The sequence below is a fragment of the Nothoprocta perdicaria genome, unplaced genomic scaffold, assembly GCF_003342845.1.
Source record: "Nothoprocta perdicaria isolate Ctin4 unplaced genomic scaffold, notPer1 scaffold_79, whole genome shotgun sequence".
Lineage (NCBI taxonomy): Eukaryota > Metazoa > Chordata > Aves > Tinamiformes > Tinamidae > Nothoprocta > Nothoprocta perdicaria.
This window is the reverse complement of record NW_020456076.1, coordinates 2,354,429-2,370,215: the sequence shown is the minus strand read 5'-3', so window position 1 is coordinate 2,370,215 and position 15,787 is coordinate 2,354,429. Positions and strand designations below refer to the sequence as shown.

Below are 15,787 nucleotides of genomic sequence, written 5' to 3'. Positions count from 1 at the left end.
TGAGCACAGTTTAAATTACTTAGATGTTCACATACCTAAATAAGAACTTTAACCTGGTTGTGAAAATGTATGTGACATTTAAACTAAGGTCTTTGTTTGAAATCAGGTGACCAAACTACAGCTCCTATTTCAAATAATTTTAATACATTGCAAATATTTGCAAATTATTTTATATGTAAATATATTTGAATATGTAAATATATTTGAATATGTAAATATATTTGAAAATTATGTATACATTATGTATAAATGACATGTATATAATTACTGCAAGACCCAAAATACAGGCTGATCTGCAGGTTTGGGAAAAATACAGGTGTTTATTTTAAAGTCATGTAATTCAAAGCATATTCATAGGGATTCAAAAAGTATTGTATTCAAAAGTATTGAAAAAGATTGTATGTCCGTAGTACTTAGAGCTAGGAGCATATTGGAGTCCCCTGGGGCAGGACACTGTACCTCAATGCATTCAAAATTAAATTTTTACAGCATTTCCACTTTGCTAAAAATTTAGGTACTTTGGTTGTAGGTGGTTCATACAATAAAGCATCCCAGGCTTCTGCAAGTCATTTGCTTCTCATTCTATTGCTTCCAATAATCTGCAGTGTAGTAATTCTTACAGCATTCCGCAACATCCAGAAGTTTCTTGTATGGAAAACAGAGATACAAGGTGATCGAAGGAATTGTCTGGGTCCCCTCAGGAACACAAGTATAGCAGGGGCTTAAGCCAGATAACCTTGTGTATTGGACTAATGTTACTGTCTGTAATGCTACATACCGCAGTGCAGCACCATTCTTTATAGTAGAGTCTAGTTTGCCTTAGCATTGTGCCCAAGCACAGAAATTCAAAGAGCAGAGTTTAACTCAGGTATGGAGCCAGGCTAAGGTGATGAAGCCTGATGAAGCTGTGAGCAACTGCAGACAGCTTGGCTGCTCCTGCAGTGTGCTCCTTTCCCTCATCCCAAGCTATCACAGGCAACATGGACTTGCCCTGGGCTCACCCACCACTGCAGATGTGCCCCATGTACCATTCCCATGCTGTGAGAGACAGTGATTGGTAACCAGCAGGACATGGGGAAACGAAGGGAGGCAGAGGAGGGATGAGGAGGAGAGATATCAGTCTGAAACTTGTTGTGTGATAGAAGTGGAGGAAGAATTTATATTTTAAATTCATTATCCCACAATGGAAAAATTGTAATTCCCTCCTGATACTGATACAAATGTTCACGAGGTGTCTCTCCCTAATAAATTAGACACCATTGAAGGCTCTCAACAGTTTTAAGAATGAATATCTAAAGCTTTTCTTTCTTATGTACAGGTAAACCTACTTCCAGAAATTCAGCATTTCCTTTGCAGAAAAGAAGGACTATGTGAGATAACAAAAGCCTTTTCAGGTAACTTTCTAATTTCTTCAAATCTGTACACATGGTAAAAGTCTTAATATGAAGTCTTTGACATATTACAGTCAGGCCTATACTTCCTGTTTACTTTTAGTTATGAGTTCATGGAATCATAGAAAAAAAATAAAAATGGAACAAGAGGTCCATTTCAGATACCATTTACATATAATTTATATTTAGTATAGCTTCGATATAGTGGAGTTCAGTTAGTATAGTTTCAGTATAGTACAGTAAGAATAGTTTCAGGGTAAAATACTGCATTATTTAGCATACTATAGAAGTAAATTAGACTGTTAGTGTCTTACTTTTGGACTATCTTGTGTTAGTATTAGTGTTTATACTATAAAGTCATGGGTTCGATGTAATATGTTTGCTCAGCTTTACAAAAATGTTATGGCATGGAGAAGAAGTAGGAGCTGGAGTTTGGTTCCCATCCAGACATAATTTACTGATAAAAAAAAAAGCCTTTGTATGTTAAGATCATCCACCAGAAGAGTTTAAAGGTTATGGGCCAGTTGCCAGAGGATTCGAATTTTCTATGGGTGAGATTCAGCCTTGAACAGAAACTGAACAAAACTCTTGTGCACCATGTTACATCTATTTAGACTCAGAGATTCATTCTGATCCCACTTACACCACTAAATATCCAGCATCAGAGCTATTTTGTATCTGTGACCTAACTTCACTATATAAACATTGCTTACAAGAAAGATTTGTTGATAATAACATGATAACAAACCTCCCACACTTTGGTAAAGTACTTTAGCTTTTAGCCATGTTAGGCAGGCTGTTCAGTCTAATTTTCTTGGGTTTTTTTTCCTTTTTTACATATATATAAAAATATAAATATATATATATTTGTCACATAAAGATAGGATTTGTCACATCTTGTTTTAACTATTTAGAAGTTGTCTAATCAGTTTTGCCTTTCTTTAAGGTCAGTGGAGAAAGGGGGGCATCTTGAGAGAATGATTCATTTTGTCCTAAATTACTGTTTTGAAATAAGTGGTTTAAATTACTCTCTGGAGGAACTAATTATACAAGTAGTCTCCCCATGGATAGTAATTGGAGCCTAGACAAGTAGTTTGGATTAAGTAGTTCTGAATGATTGACTAAAGTTCTTTGTTCCTAACTTAAGCACACCAAATTTTACTTTATTTTACTGTTTCCTTTAAAGATTGATCAATATTGAAAACCTATGTGAAGCATTCTTCATAAAGAACTGTATATTGAGACTCAGTTTAAATTGGACATTTTGTATTGTCCTGATGCAATAATTTGTCAGTAAGGAGTGTGCAGTGTAATGAACATTTGTCTGTATCCTGTGAGAGTTCTTTATTGTTAGGTTGTATTATACTAGGTAAGTGATATATTGTGCTTTGGTTGAGTTCATAAGCATGTCTTCAGTGATACCTAGAGCCTTGATTCCACTTCTTTGGAATGTGAGTTAGAAAGTATTGTGATATAGTACCAGTTTCAGACAAACCTGAGCAGATTTCTAAAATTTTCAAGGACTTAAGGAATTGCTAATTCTTATTCATGTTGGAACAGGATGCCTTTGAGATGCATCGGTTTGCCTTGCTAGTTGGAGAAAAGCCAATTGCAATAGTTTTTCTTATTTTACTACCACAAAACCACAAAGACAAGGGGTACTCACCACACACAGCGCTTTCCTCTGAAAATAATCATGTTTAATTGGTGTCCATAAACTGTGGTACAAGCCACTCTGTTTATGTGGTTCATCAAGCTGTCCAGTAGTTGCTCCACTTTAGATAGAGGCATTTTTAAACATTTAATTCCACTTTTATGGTATTACTTTTTTTCCAGCCAAGGGAAAAGTCTTCATGACTGATGCTGAAATCCCCTTGAAAACAAAATTGTTACATGTACTCAGACTTAGGGTCTGAGGTTCTTATTTACTCATTAATAGAGGATTATTTTAGTCTGCTGAAGCCCAGACAACTATCGGAGGTCCCTCTCCTTTCAGTATTCACTAAATAAAAGCAGCAGTGTTTTATAACAAAAAGAAACCCATCTCTCAAATCACAGAATCATTAAGGTTGGAAGAGACCTCTAGAGATCATCTAGTCCAACCCCCCTGCTCCAACAGGGACACCCAGATCACGGGGCACAGGGCGGCATCCAGGCTGGTTTCGAAGACCTCCAGAGAAGGAGACTCCACAACCTTCCTGGGCAGCCTGTTGCAGGGCTCTGTCACCCTCACAGAGTTCTTCCTCACATGTAGATGGAACTTTTAGACGGAAATCTAGACGTCTTTGCAGCAGTGCTCTGGGAGTAGAGGTAGTAATTTCAATACAGGGATTCACACCACTTGAGACCCTCCAGGGAATCCTGGACACCCAGTGGGATGGGCAAATTTGCCAAAGACCCCATGAGCTTCTGAACCACCACCTGGAGGCTCAAGGGAATGTCCTGCAGTATCTTACAGTGAAATAAGTGTCTGTGTTTGGGTAGCTGAATCTAACAATTGGTATCTAAACACTTAAAATTAGCCAGTTAGTTCTCATAATTAGTTGAGTTAGAGTTAGTAGAGTCAAAAGAGTATTTAGTTCACCAGCTAATAACAGCATAGCTTAGGGTCACACAGGGTGATACATTGACTGTATCAGCTAGATCTTTATTAACTATAATAGGAACTTAGATCTTGGCACACACAGAATAATCTTTGTATAGACATCAAAGCACAAGTGTCTTAATACAGAGTTTAATCCTACTCAGTATGACTGTATATGTGATACCTAATTCACTATGGTTGAAATTAACCCATAGGAGGTGAAATTACAAACAGAAGGAAAAGGTGGAATTTTTTGGTGGTCAAGAGGGAAAAAAAGGCATGAGTTAAAGCAATATTTCAATAGATATTCTCCATCCTCTGCCAATTCTTTCCACTTTTTTTTTTTTTTTTTTTTTTTTTTTTGCTTGCATCCTCTGACAGTTCCTGGTTATTAGGATTTGTCTGATCCTCAATTTTAAATTATTTTGGGGTAAGTGGTGTATTTTCATTATTGTATTTTTGAGTCAATGGGAATACTCTTCAGTTCCTGTTGAAGAGGATCAGTTGGTTTGTTATTACTAGGTTTGTCATTTAGTCAGCCTCCCAAGGAGTCAAGCAATTTGTTCAGCAAGAGAAGACACAAAGCTGCTCCTCTAAGTAAACACATACTAAATTACAGAAAGGAATACCAGAGAGCAGGGATGAGAGGTAGGATTACTGGATTATAGCAGGTATGGTTGTGTTGGTATTGATAAGGAGTGGCTGCTAGGGTAAATTCTTTAAACTCATTGTTCTATCTGTTGATTTTGCTAGACCATTTTATTTGTTGTGAAACAATTGAACTGTTTGCTTTGTATTTAAGAAAATATGCCCCCTTTCCTTATCCCTAGTATATCAATATGACTGCTGTGAACATAATGATTTGTGGAGGTCAGTACTCGTTTCTTTTTTGTTTGTTCTGGCTCTTTAATGTAAATGTTTTCGCCAGCCTGAACATTTAGAATGATTCTTTGTGCGTGGGAAAGGTTATGGACTTATCAGCGATGAATCCTTTCTAGGGGCAGGAGAGAAACTAGGAAGAGAAACTAGGAAAGATGGAAGATGATGAGTCTAGGGGAGCAAAAGAGTGTATGGGGTAGATTAGATGCAGTAGGAGAATAAATGAGAGCTGGCAAATGGGCACACTTAGCAGTGGGTTTTTCCTGAGAAATAAGAATGATAATGGATCTTAAAATTCAGTATGGAAGAGAATGATAAATGGATGCTGCTCAGTCTGAAAAGGTTAGCTTTACTGCTGCTTTGGCAGTGCTTTGGGGACAGGCGTTTTTAACCAGATGCTTGTTGTCTGCTCCTCGTCATTATATGAGGCTTGGACTGTATGGAGTTTCTGGCATGGCTGTTGAATGACCAAGGAAAACTCTGGGCATTTATTGCTCAGGTCAGTAGAGCTGCAGCTGTTGCAGGAACCTGTGGGTGATGTGTTTTTCCTGCAAAAAATCCAAACATAGAAGCTCTCAGAGGTTGACTGATAAAAAGACTTCAGGTGCTTTGACTTACTTCCCCACCACATGTGGGGTTAGGCTCAGCTGGAACTACTCTGTCTGCTGAGACAGAGAGATGTGACTGAAGTCCACAAAGTGAAGAGAAACCCAATAGCCTGTACTCAGTTCAGGGCACAGGAACTGTTACATGTTTTGCCCATGAAAATAGTACATTCAGCATGTTCCTGAACCCATACTAGACTGTATTTTGCAGAAGGATTTGTCTTGTTTCTATGCCAAAGTCTAGCCTGTGCCACTCAGCTATTCTTCTTTGCCTGTCCCAATCCATGATTCTTTATAAAGTAATACTTTCACTGTATGCCTTATGAAATTCTCTTTGCTAATGTCATTGGTCAGATGCTTTATTAGTGTCTACAAGCCCTGTCTGCTCACTTGCTCACCAGTGGGACTGACAAACAATGCTTATCACATGGATGGAGTTGGGATAGACACAATGCTAATGAAAATGATTAGGCAGCAGAGTGTGGAGGAGATAGTGTGACTCTGATCCCAATATGTGAGATGTTAATTGTCTGGTGCCAACTGAGGTGCTAAAGTCCCTCGGCCTCTTTCTCCCCCTGCCTGGAAAATTTGCACCTGTTTTTCCCTGGTGTCCTTGAGTTGCTCTGGAGCTAGCAGGCAACATGGTGACAGAGGATAAGGAAGAAAGCAAGGGCACCTACGGTCACAGAGCTTATCACACTCCTTTAGCACTGGCTGCTTTATTAAATAGTAGCTAGCAGCACACAGTGGAAGGGGTGGTACTTGCCTTCCTCTGCTCTCTTTGGTTTGGATCATGTTCCCACCTGTCATGGAGGCCTGAGGCTGAATGTCAAGAGTAACAAACACTCCCCCCTCCCACTACCCCCAGAGCTCAGCTGTGGTTTTGTAGCAGGCAGTAAGTGGCTGGCCAGCTGTGATCAGATTGCCACAATGCTTACAGCTGCTCTCACACACACAGCTGATCTGGCTGACTCATGCTGGATACTCCATCCTTGGATCCAGGAATCACTTCCATGAGAGAGAAATTATGGATGAGATTTCTATTTCTATAATTCAGCATCTCTGCAACACATTTGTTTTAAAAAGTGATGTGCTTCTTTTGCCAGGTGGCCATTTTAAAATGTCTGCAAATGAGTAGTGATCAGTTTTTTTTTCCACAACTTTTTTTAAGAGTCTTAGAAACGGTCAACAAAATTAGTATTTGTCTGTTTTGATGTTAATTTGATTATAAACTACTTGGGGCAGGATGTTCTCTGTTTTAAAACAGGGTCAAATCTCATCTGGGACAAAAACATACTTCTGGAATAACAACTAATCTGAGGAGACAGAAAAGAAGTAAAGCAACTAAATGAATTTAATTACTTGGCCCTCAGTCACATAGTATTATATCTTCTAGTTTGTTAGTAGTACAGAATGATGGTTGTGGATCTAAGCACATAACAACCAGTGTTTTCACTGAGTCACTTTTTCCAGTGTTTTGAAGCTTATCTGTAAACTTAAGTTCTAGTGTGAAGGATGCATGCACAGGATTATACCCTCCTAGAAGGTATTAGAAAAACCTCTCCGTTAACTGCTTTAGGAATGAAGAAGCAAAGACTGTGTTTAATACATACTTTTTGCTACATACCTGCCAAAACAGAGAAATAACAAGTATGGTGAAGATTAATCTATGCTGAAGCTGTGTTCATGATGTTTTTCATGAGGGAGAAATAAACAACACACACATTTGTAAATGATGTACTGTCCTGTGGTTGTCTTTATCATTCTGAAACTTCACAGGTGCTTTCTAATAATTGATTCCAGTCTGCAGTTTATATTCCTTTCCTCTATTCCTATATTTCCTAGGTCTACTTTACTGTATCTTTTTCCCTTGACGCTAAATGGATTTTGAGTAGCCACTCTCTAAATACCCAGAAATAACTAATAACTAGAGGTCTCCATTCTCAGCATTCATTATGGGATACTTTTACGTTAACTGTATTAGGGAGGGAGAACTCACTGCAGGTTTTGAATATAAAACCCTTTTAATGACAACTAAACCAATGCTTAGTATTTTTTGGGGAAGTTGAACATGCAGAAATATGCACATCATACATGAAGCTGAAGAAAACATGCAAAAATCATCACAATAGTGTTAAGTATCACGCAAGAAATCCCATTCCTATAAAATGAATGGAAATGTTGCCAAGATTTCACTGGTATCGTGATTACTCATAGACTTCCTAGCCTCCTTCTTATACTCAGCGCCTCCTTTGGAGTTTCAAAGCCATCCCTTTTCTAAATGCATAGGTTATAAAACTCTGAGCATTATAGGTTCTCTCTTTATCTCTCTCTTTTATTTTGGGGGGAGGCGGGGGGCAACCTTCAGGCATGCTTTGCAAATCATAAGAAAGACCAGATCTTTATTTTAGACCCTTTTCATAAGATGGGTCAAATGTTTAATAAGAGGCAGTTAAATGGAAAGGGTCTGTTTTCTGTGACAAACCTGCAATGACCTCAAACCATCGTAGTAGTCCAATTAATACCATCCAGTCTCCAAAATTAATACTGGAAAATGAACTTTTAATCATGTCCATGGTTGTGAAGAGTAAAGCATGCTATATATAACTGAGCAAAATGTACTAGATAGTAGAATTTATTTAGCCCATAACTCTCTTGATGTGGAGAGGCTCAGGAGCCTAAGGCTTTATGAAAGCTTTCTAAACACTTCCTGTTGTGGATTAATCTTTGCAGCTGTTTAATATGACTTTCATATCTACAAAGCCTGGCAAACAACCCATCTGTAAATACCTGCGTAAGACCAGGTTGTCAGCAATCCAGTTTGCCCAAGCTCTGTTGGCTCCAGCTGCCCATGTTAGTCAGGGAGATGAATGATCAGGGTGTGCATATATACACAATATAAAGTTCTTCAACACACCTAGATCCTCTTCCAGTGATCAAGCTTAGAAGGCAGGCAGAGAGGACCTGTCACCAGTCCTTTCTGAATATTATTCTGTATCAGCAACTTCTGAGAGTTTATGTGAGGTGATTATGATGTGAGGAAATTCTTTTTTTCCTGATATTGGAGAATCTGAGAATCTTGCTAGAGATAAATTACCACCATGAAAAACTAGGAAGAAGTTCAGAAGATTTCCATTCAGATAAGACATCTCCCATATAGTTCCGGGATTAATGTCCTTTCAGGTTCTAAGAGATGTTTTTCCTCCTTAAAAGAAAAGCAAAGAGAGGGAGATTTTGCAAGCATAAATGCTCTGGAAAAAAAAAAGTGATCATAACTGGACTCAGAACAAAGTACTGCACTCCAGTTTCATCCCATCTTCAGCTCTGTGCCCCACAAAACAGCTGTGAATTTCCAGAGGTGACACAAATGCTCTTGAAACGTTTCTAATAGATCTGACAGTTGATGGGCAATTTAGAAACAAAATGACCTTTTTCCCACAGAGACATAAGTCACAACTGTTCCTTGCTTTTCATTTGAAATGTGTCACATATAGCTCCTTTAGATCTTGAACGAAGTTAAAAAACAAAACTCATCAACAAAACTGTACTGTAAGTCTCCTTATAAACATGCAGGGATATCAAAACAGAATGGTAAAAGAAGAGGACACATCTATTCATCCGCAGGGCATGGATATTCATGGCAGCAGTCATGTAAACAACTCTCTGGCTGTGCTCCAGGGAGCCTTAATTTGTCCAAAAGTACTTTCAGCTATTGATAAACCTTTCGCTTGGCCACATGTAGCTAACTCTTAAATCAGCTATTTTTTATTGTGCATGTGTTGACTCTCATGTAACATGGAGGAACTCTCAGCCAAAGACAAGTAAATAACTTTGAAGTTATTTGGAAGGACGTTATTCCCTTGGAAGGGAAAGAGTCAGCAAATTATGGCCTTATAAAGCATTTGAAAGGCCACCCTTATTACATGTGCAGGTAGTTGCTGTCCAGTGGTCTGTTTGACTCTGTGGTACTTCAGTAGATTGCAGTTGGCAGGAAAAAATCTGGAGGTAGCTCCAATCCTCTTTTTTGATCTGGAGGTGTTGACTTGCTTTGGTGGGTATTAAATCAGTATTTCACATATGCCCCCTCTTGCTCCCTACAGCTGTGCATGTCTCTGATCTGTCTTTTATCTACTGCTGTGGCTTTAGGGCTAATTTGTGAATTCAGATGGGAAGAGAATTATAATTTCCTTACCAATTATAAAGGTATGACAGTGAACACCCTAGGCAGACAGGAAAGAGATTTTTAAGGTGGAGATTTGCAAAGTGCTTCAAATCAGAGTTTTTAGCTGTACCCTTTCAGAGATGTCAACATAAGAAGCCTTCTTCAGGGAAGTGATGAGTTTTCATTCAAACTAAATGCTGATATTGAATTTAAACTTCTTGCTTTGCCAAGGTCGTCACAAGTGGTAGCAGCCTGGCAAAATCTACAGCTTCTTATCAGCTGAGACAACAATTTGAATAGTTTTTTAATTACTACATAGCCATTTTAAATGGGAGAATGTTCTAGTCTACATCTTTTTTGACTTTGAAAAGCCTGTGCTGCAAAAAATAACTGATATGGAGATTTAGATTTTTGAATGTAATCTGGTTATTTGGATGTGAGATTAGGATGCTGGTATTCTAGTAAATTCTAATTTGGTTTCTCAAACTGACTGACAAATCAACTGTTGAGCCATCATTATTCTGTTGTCATCTATAAATTATTGATGTTATTTCCACACTTAAGAAGGACTAGTTAATTAACAACAGTTGGTAGAGTGATTTCAAGATGGAAAACCGGTTAATTACTACAAACAGTAATGGCATTGCACTCTAATTTTCATTGATAATGTTGATTAACAAATTTGCAGTTCTAACAAACACTGTGAGGACTTTTGAGTGCAGAGGCAAGGGAAGAGTTGCAATTAAAATGAATCCAGCTGAGCGTGCTGCACTTGAACACTAAGGACTAATATATGATATTTGTATTAATTGATTATTAGGAGTACATTTACCAAAGTAAGGGATTGTCTCCTCATTAGCTGTTGCAAGCTCTGTGTCTTCTCAAGCAAGTGTCTTGGAACATCCCCTGCTTTCCCTTTCTCCTGCTTCCAGTCACGCTATGGTGCTCCCTACCCAGGCAAATGCTAACAGAAAGCCAATATTGGTGTGCAAAGCACCATACAAATAGGCTGATCTATAGCATGAGGAATAATTAAGGAACTTTGCCTCCTCTTTGCTTCTCCAAGCTGATTACTGAAGGCCCTTAATTTGTTTCACCTTTGTGAGATAGCAGGTTTTTATTTTTTTTTCTTTCTTACCCCAAGGGCACTTTCCAATGATTTATCATAGTACTAAGGAGTTTTTCCCCAGTGGTTTGGGAATTTCAGGACAATCCTATTCATCTGCCCCTACCCATTTTTTTTTTATTTAGCTCCAATAAATGGTTCACTGGACAGTAAAAAACAATTAAATGAAAATAAACTTTTTATTTTCTCAAAAAAAAGCTAAATATCCAATTTAAAAGGGGTAAATATATGTATAAACTTTATTTCTTTCTTTTTAAGCTCAGCCTTGTGAGCTCATACTGTGTTGGTTGTTTGTTGCCCTAGCAGCACAATTAAAACCGTACTTGATAAAAGCATTGTCCTCTTTCTTTTCAGTGACAACTTCCCCTGCTGCCTTGTTCTTATTTTAATTGAAATATGAGCTTTATTTTAAATAAGAATTATATGTGGTTTTCCCTTTCTCAGTGTCACAAACATTCTAATTAAAGCAATTCCTGAAAAAAAATACATCTTTGAAAAAAAAACAGTTTTTCAGATAGGAATATTTTCAGATAGCATTTCAGAGGGCAAAAGACAGCGTTTTCAAAAGTTCCACTGGAGAGAGAAGACCTGTCATTCTTATCATTTTCATAGTTCTCTAAACATTGCTGTGTAGCTATAGCTTAATGTAGAATGTATGTATGTATGTTCTGGGAAGCTTGGTCTAGAATCACAGTTGTGCTTCCCTTCAGTTGTAGTCTGTAGCCATCAAAGTAGGGTCTCTTTCTTATCTGCACCTTCTCAAAAGCTGCTAGCCTCGATTGCTGTCATGGATTTCTGTGGGTTTATTTTGTGACTTTGATCCCACTCATGCTTGAGAGATCATCATCTTGGTGTTTGAAGACTTATGTGATGAGTTTTGAACTCCTGTGCTAGGTTTTTCTTGCTGGAGGTATTATAACCAAGGCACAGTGGAGCAGAGTGCAGTTGTTCTAACTCTGTAGTTAGCTGCAACACTGGAGGGATGCATTTTTTTTTTTTTTTTATCTAATGTAATAATAAATCAGTGAGGGATCTCTGAAGTCATCCAGGTATTGTGATGGGCTTGTATGGGATTTTAATAATTCTGATTTTGTCTGAACAGGAAAACTTTCAGACTTTCCTCTTGGAATTATTAGCAGTTCCAAGTAAGAAGCTTAGTTTGCATAGTCAGTGAAAAAAGACATCTCCCCAGAAGGCCGTTCACAACTAGTATTTTTCATACTGCTCTGAGGACTGTTTTCTCTCTCCATTGACTGAAGATGAAGCCTAAAAATGAGAGTGCAAACACAAGCATTTCAGTTAGGTAGTTAAAATGTATTGGTCAAAGGAATCTTTGAAAATTGCCATGGTGTTTTCTCTTTATATGGTGGATTTGGAAGAAAAGTAGTACTTTATTTAGGGGGTCTGCTCCCTGTGAAGGTTCAGAATCAAGTCTGCTAAACAAACGATTCAGTGGGAGTTTATTCCTGTTATCACTACCCAGCCTTGTAGATAAAAAGTAGCTCGTTTTGGCTCTGCACCATCAATAAACAAAGTTCAAATAAATTATAGTGCATAGCACAAACATGAAGATGTCAACGAGTGTTTAATCTTATGAAGTGCTTTGTTAGGGGACTGATTTGGATTCATAAATTCTTACTGCAGCTGAATGGTGCATGTAAGACAAAGGACTTCACTAATTTTAGATCCCAGCTGAGCCTTAAAAACTGAACTGATCTGATCTCATGATAAGTTAAATAAACATAAACCATCAACAGGAATTCTATGGAAATGAATAGTTCTTTTCCTTTAATGGCTTCTCATACCTCATCATCAGAAATAGAAGTCAGTTTTATATTTAATTTCATGTACCAGAATGGAAACTATCGGCACTGAAAGAGAAGCTATACAAATAACTTAATAAGATTAACATAATGCAGTATGACATTAAAAAGATAAGTAATCAGGCCTGTGAACAGCTTGACTTTTCTCTATTACTTAAGAATTTGAAATATCTAAAAGTGAAGTGCAGTAGAGTTAATGAAAACCACTCTGCATGAGATAAGGATGTAACATAAGGGCTTTGTACCTTTTTTCAGCACAGTGAAAACAGAGAACACATACCACTCACTGATTGATATCACGTCTCAATATTTTGATTGCTATTAATATTCACATGACTCAGTAATCTTGAGTACTGTGGTACTCCAGTCTTGTTCCCATTCAGCCTCCTGGAGATTTCAGCAACCAACAAAGTCTAGGCTTGACCTGTGAATCTAGAGCCAAGGTATATTGCTATTTACTGAGCTGAGCTGATTGCATGATTACTGCAGTAAAGTCCCTCAATCAGATAATGTCACATCAATATTAATTAGACCTGTGTGAGCAACAGAAGTTTTGATATTCTTGTGTATCTAGAAATAAAGGATTTATTTTTACAGGAAGGGGAGAATGGAATGCTTTTTCATATGCAGCACTTGTGCACACACATATAAAACGAGAGTTACAGCTGAGGCTCTGATTTTGCAGCTGGAAAGGTGCTTGATGGGTGTAAATCTCTCTGCTAGCAGATCTAGAAGGGTTTATAGTCTAAGCACTTGTTATTTTATATTTTCAGCTGATTCTGGTAGCTCCTCTCTACCTGCTGTTTTATGCATTTTGTTCTTAGCAGCAAGAGATTCTCTCTCCTTTGAATGCTCTACTGACTTTCTCTTTTATTCCTTTAAAACTTTTTCAGAATTGTACCTCCCAATTGTCACCCCGGAATGCTCTGATCAACCTGGGCTGTCAAAAGCCAGCACTACAAGCAAAATGTCTCAGAGTTGGAGAAGCAGTGACAAGACACGTACTGCCCATCTACAGCATTTGTGGAACCAGACCAATAGTGCACAGCTGTAAGACATGATAACGCACTATCATGAACTGTTTGTGTTTCTTAATGCATTTCTCTGAGAGACAGGGGAGCAGAGTAAAGCAAGACTCAGCAAAATCACAACAGAAGGAGCACTTAAATATACCATATCTTTTATACTGTTTGTTTTTGTAATAGCCAAGCTTGTATATGCTTTGCACATGAAAACCTGAACTTTTATGCTGAGGACATTTAAATATCTACCTAGTTGATAAATACAGATCCATGGACACTTCTGAATGTTTAGGTCTCCTGCAGGCTGAGTCATTTCCTGTTCCCACCCTACCACAGACATATATCTTCCTTTGCAGAAAGACTATGCAGTAACTGAGGCACCAAGATGTATTTAAGAGCTGGTTGTCCAAATGTTGCTTCTTACGTTACAGTGTCTCACAAATATTGCTGTTTTTCAATGGAAAGAAAAAAATAATATAACATAGACATTATTAAATTCCTGTAATAGATAGCAAAACTGAGATACAGAAAAGCTACATCTTGCCAAAGAATGGGAACACGAGATTCCTGTGTCTTATCACAGAATCACAAACTTAGAGACCCATATATACTCATACTCTTATTTCATTTATTGATACTCAGAGTTTTGAACAGAATAACAACCTATTTCAACAACATGCCCAAGCATAGATCAAATGTCCTCAAATAATGATCTTTTAAGCAATAGATTTTTTCCTTCCGTACTTCCCCCCTGGTTCTTTTTGTGCAGGCTATAGGAGCAGTAGGCCAATGTCACTCCCGAATCAAAGTTAGCTTGGATAATTCTTTTATGATTATCTCATTTATTAAATGCTTTTTTCTAGGTGTTATACTCTATCATAATATTTGGAATCATAACCCATGACTTTTCTGATCAAAAGCATTAGGTTCCCACATGTATGGAGCCTTCTATTAATTGAAGAAACTGCTTAGCATAATTCAGTCTTTCCATAGATTTTTTTTTCTGATATCACTGCAAATCAGTTTTAATTTGAAGTACTGTGATTAGGCACTGCTGTTACTTCAGGCTCTTGAGTTTCTTTAATATTTTAACCTCAACTCTGATTGTCCTGGACTAGTAATGATTGGTTTTACAATAATTACATGTACAACATGCATTTATCCTTATGTAGTCTCAAATATAACTCCTTTCTAGCATAGTTACTTTCTATATCTATGAATTAAGATTAAAAAATAGTGAAAACATGATAATACTTGATGTAAAGTTCCAGACATTGTTCCAGACAGCTTGATCTCACCTGCTGAGTTATTTAACAGCAGAAAAAGGCAATTATTTTCTCCTTTAATTTCTGTATTCTTATAGCTCATTTATTTTTCACAAAGATTGCAACAGCACCTCCATAATGCTAGGTATAATTTTATTACTTTCCAGGAATCAGTTATCAGCTCCACCAGACCACAGGGACATCCTTAAAGCTCAAGACCTTTCTGTTATCATCAAAGCATATGTGCTAGTCACATCCTTAACACCTTTGCGGGCTTTCATTCATTCAACTGGCACTGTCTGGCATCCACCCAAGAAGCACTTTTCTGTAAAGGTAATACACTTCATTTCCTAATTGTTCCACTTTTTCAGGCAACGTGTGGACATAAAAAGAAAAAAAATCCCACATCGATAATATGGTTGTTTCCTTCTTTTCTTTTTCAGTCCTTATCTGACAGCATTTTCCTCATGATCAGCTTTCATTCCTCAGAAAGAGAGGAGTTTGGTTCACAAAGGAGTGAGGAGCCTGCCTGCACAGGGAGGGTTAGGAAGGACCCTGGGGTTTGCTTGCTTCAGTGCCCGTTCTTGTCACTGACATTTGACAGCAGTCGCAAGGCTGAAGTTTTCTATAAAACACAGCTGTGGGGGTGCTGCCTTACTGTAATTTCTTTGGCCAAGTGTTGACAGTGTTGTGAAAAAGGAAAGTAAATATTTAAAATAGTTTGTTTACTACATCACAGAATGGTTGAGGTTGGAAGGGACCTCTAGAGATCGTCTAGTCCAACCCCCCTGCTCTAGCAGGGGTGTGTTTAGATTTCTTTATTTTTTTTTTTTAGGTGCAGTAAAACAGAATCAAAGAGAGTCAGGGTACTTCCAAATAAGGGGAAAGAAGTATAGCATGGACAGTATTAGCTTCCTATGGTCTCTAGGT

The 15,787-nt window shown here is 37.7% G+C and overlaps 1 protein-coding gene across 1 annotated transcript in view; it reads left to right on the top strand.

The window, feature by feature from the left end:
* Positions 1-15,787, top strand: part of CPED1 (cadherin like and PC-esterase domain containing 1) — a 132,524-nt gene that overhangs the window by 33,297 nt on the left and 83,440 nt on the right. Inside the window, exons 4-6 of the mRNA XM_026051699.1 lie at positions 1,319-1,394; positions 13,464-13,620; positions 15,025-15,190. Coding sequence (XP_025907484.1) covers positions 1,319-1,394; positions 13,464-13,620; positions 15,025-15,190 — 399 coding nt within the window. The remainder of the gene's footprint in view (positions 1-1,318; positions 1,395-13,463; positions 13,621-15,024; positions 15,191-15,787) is intronic.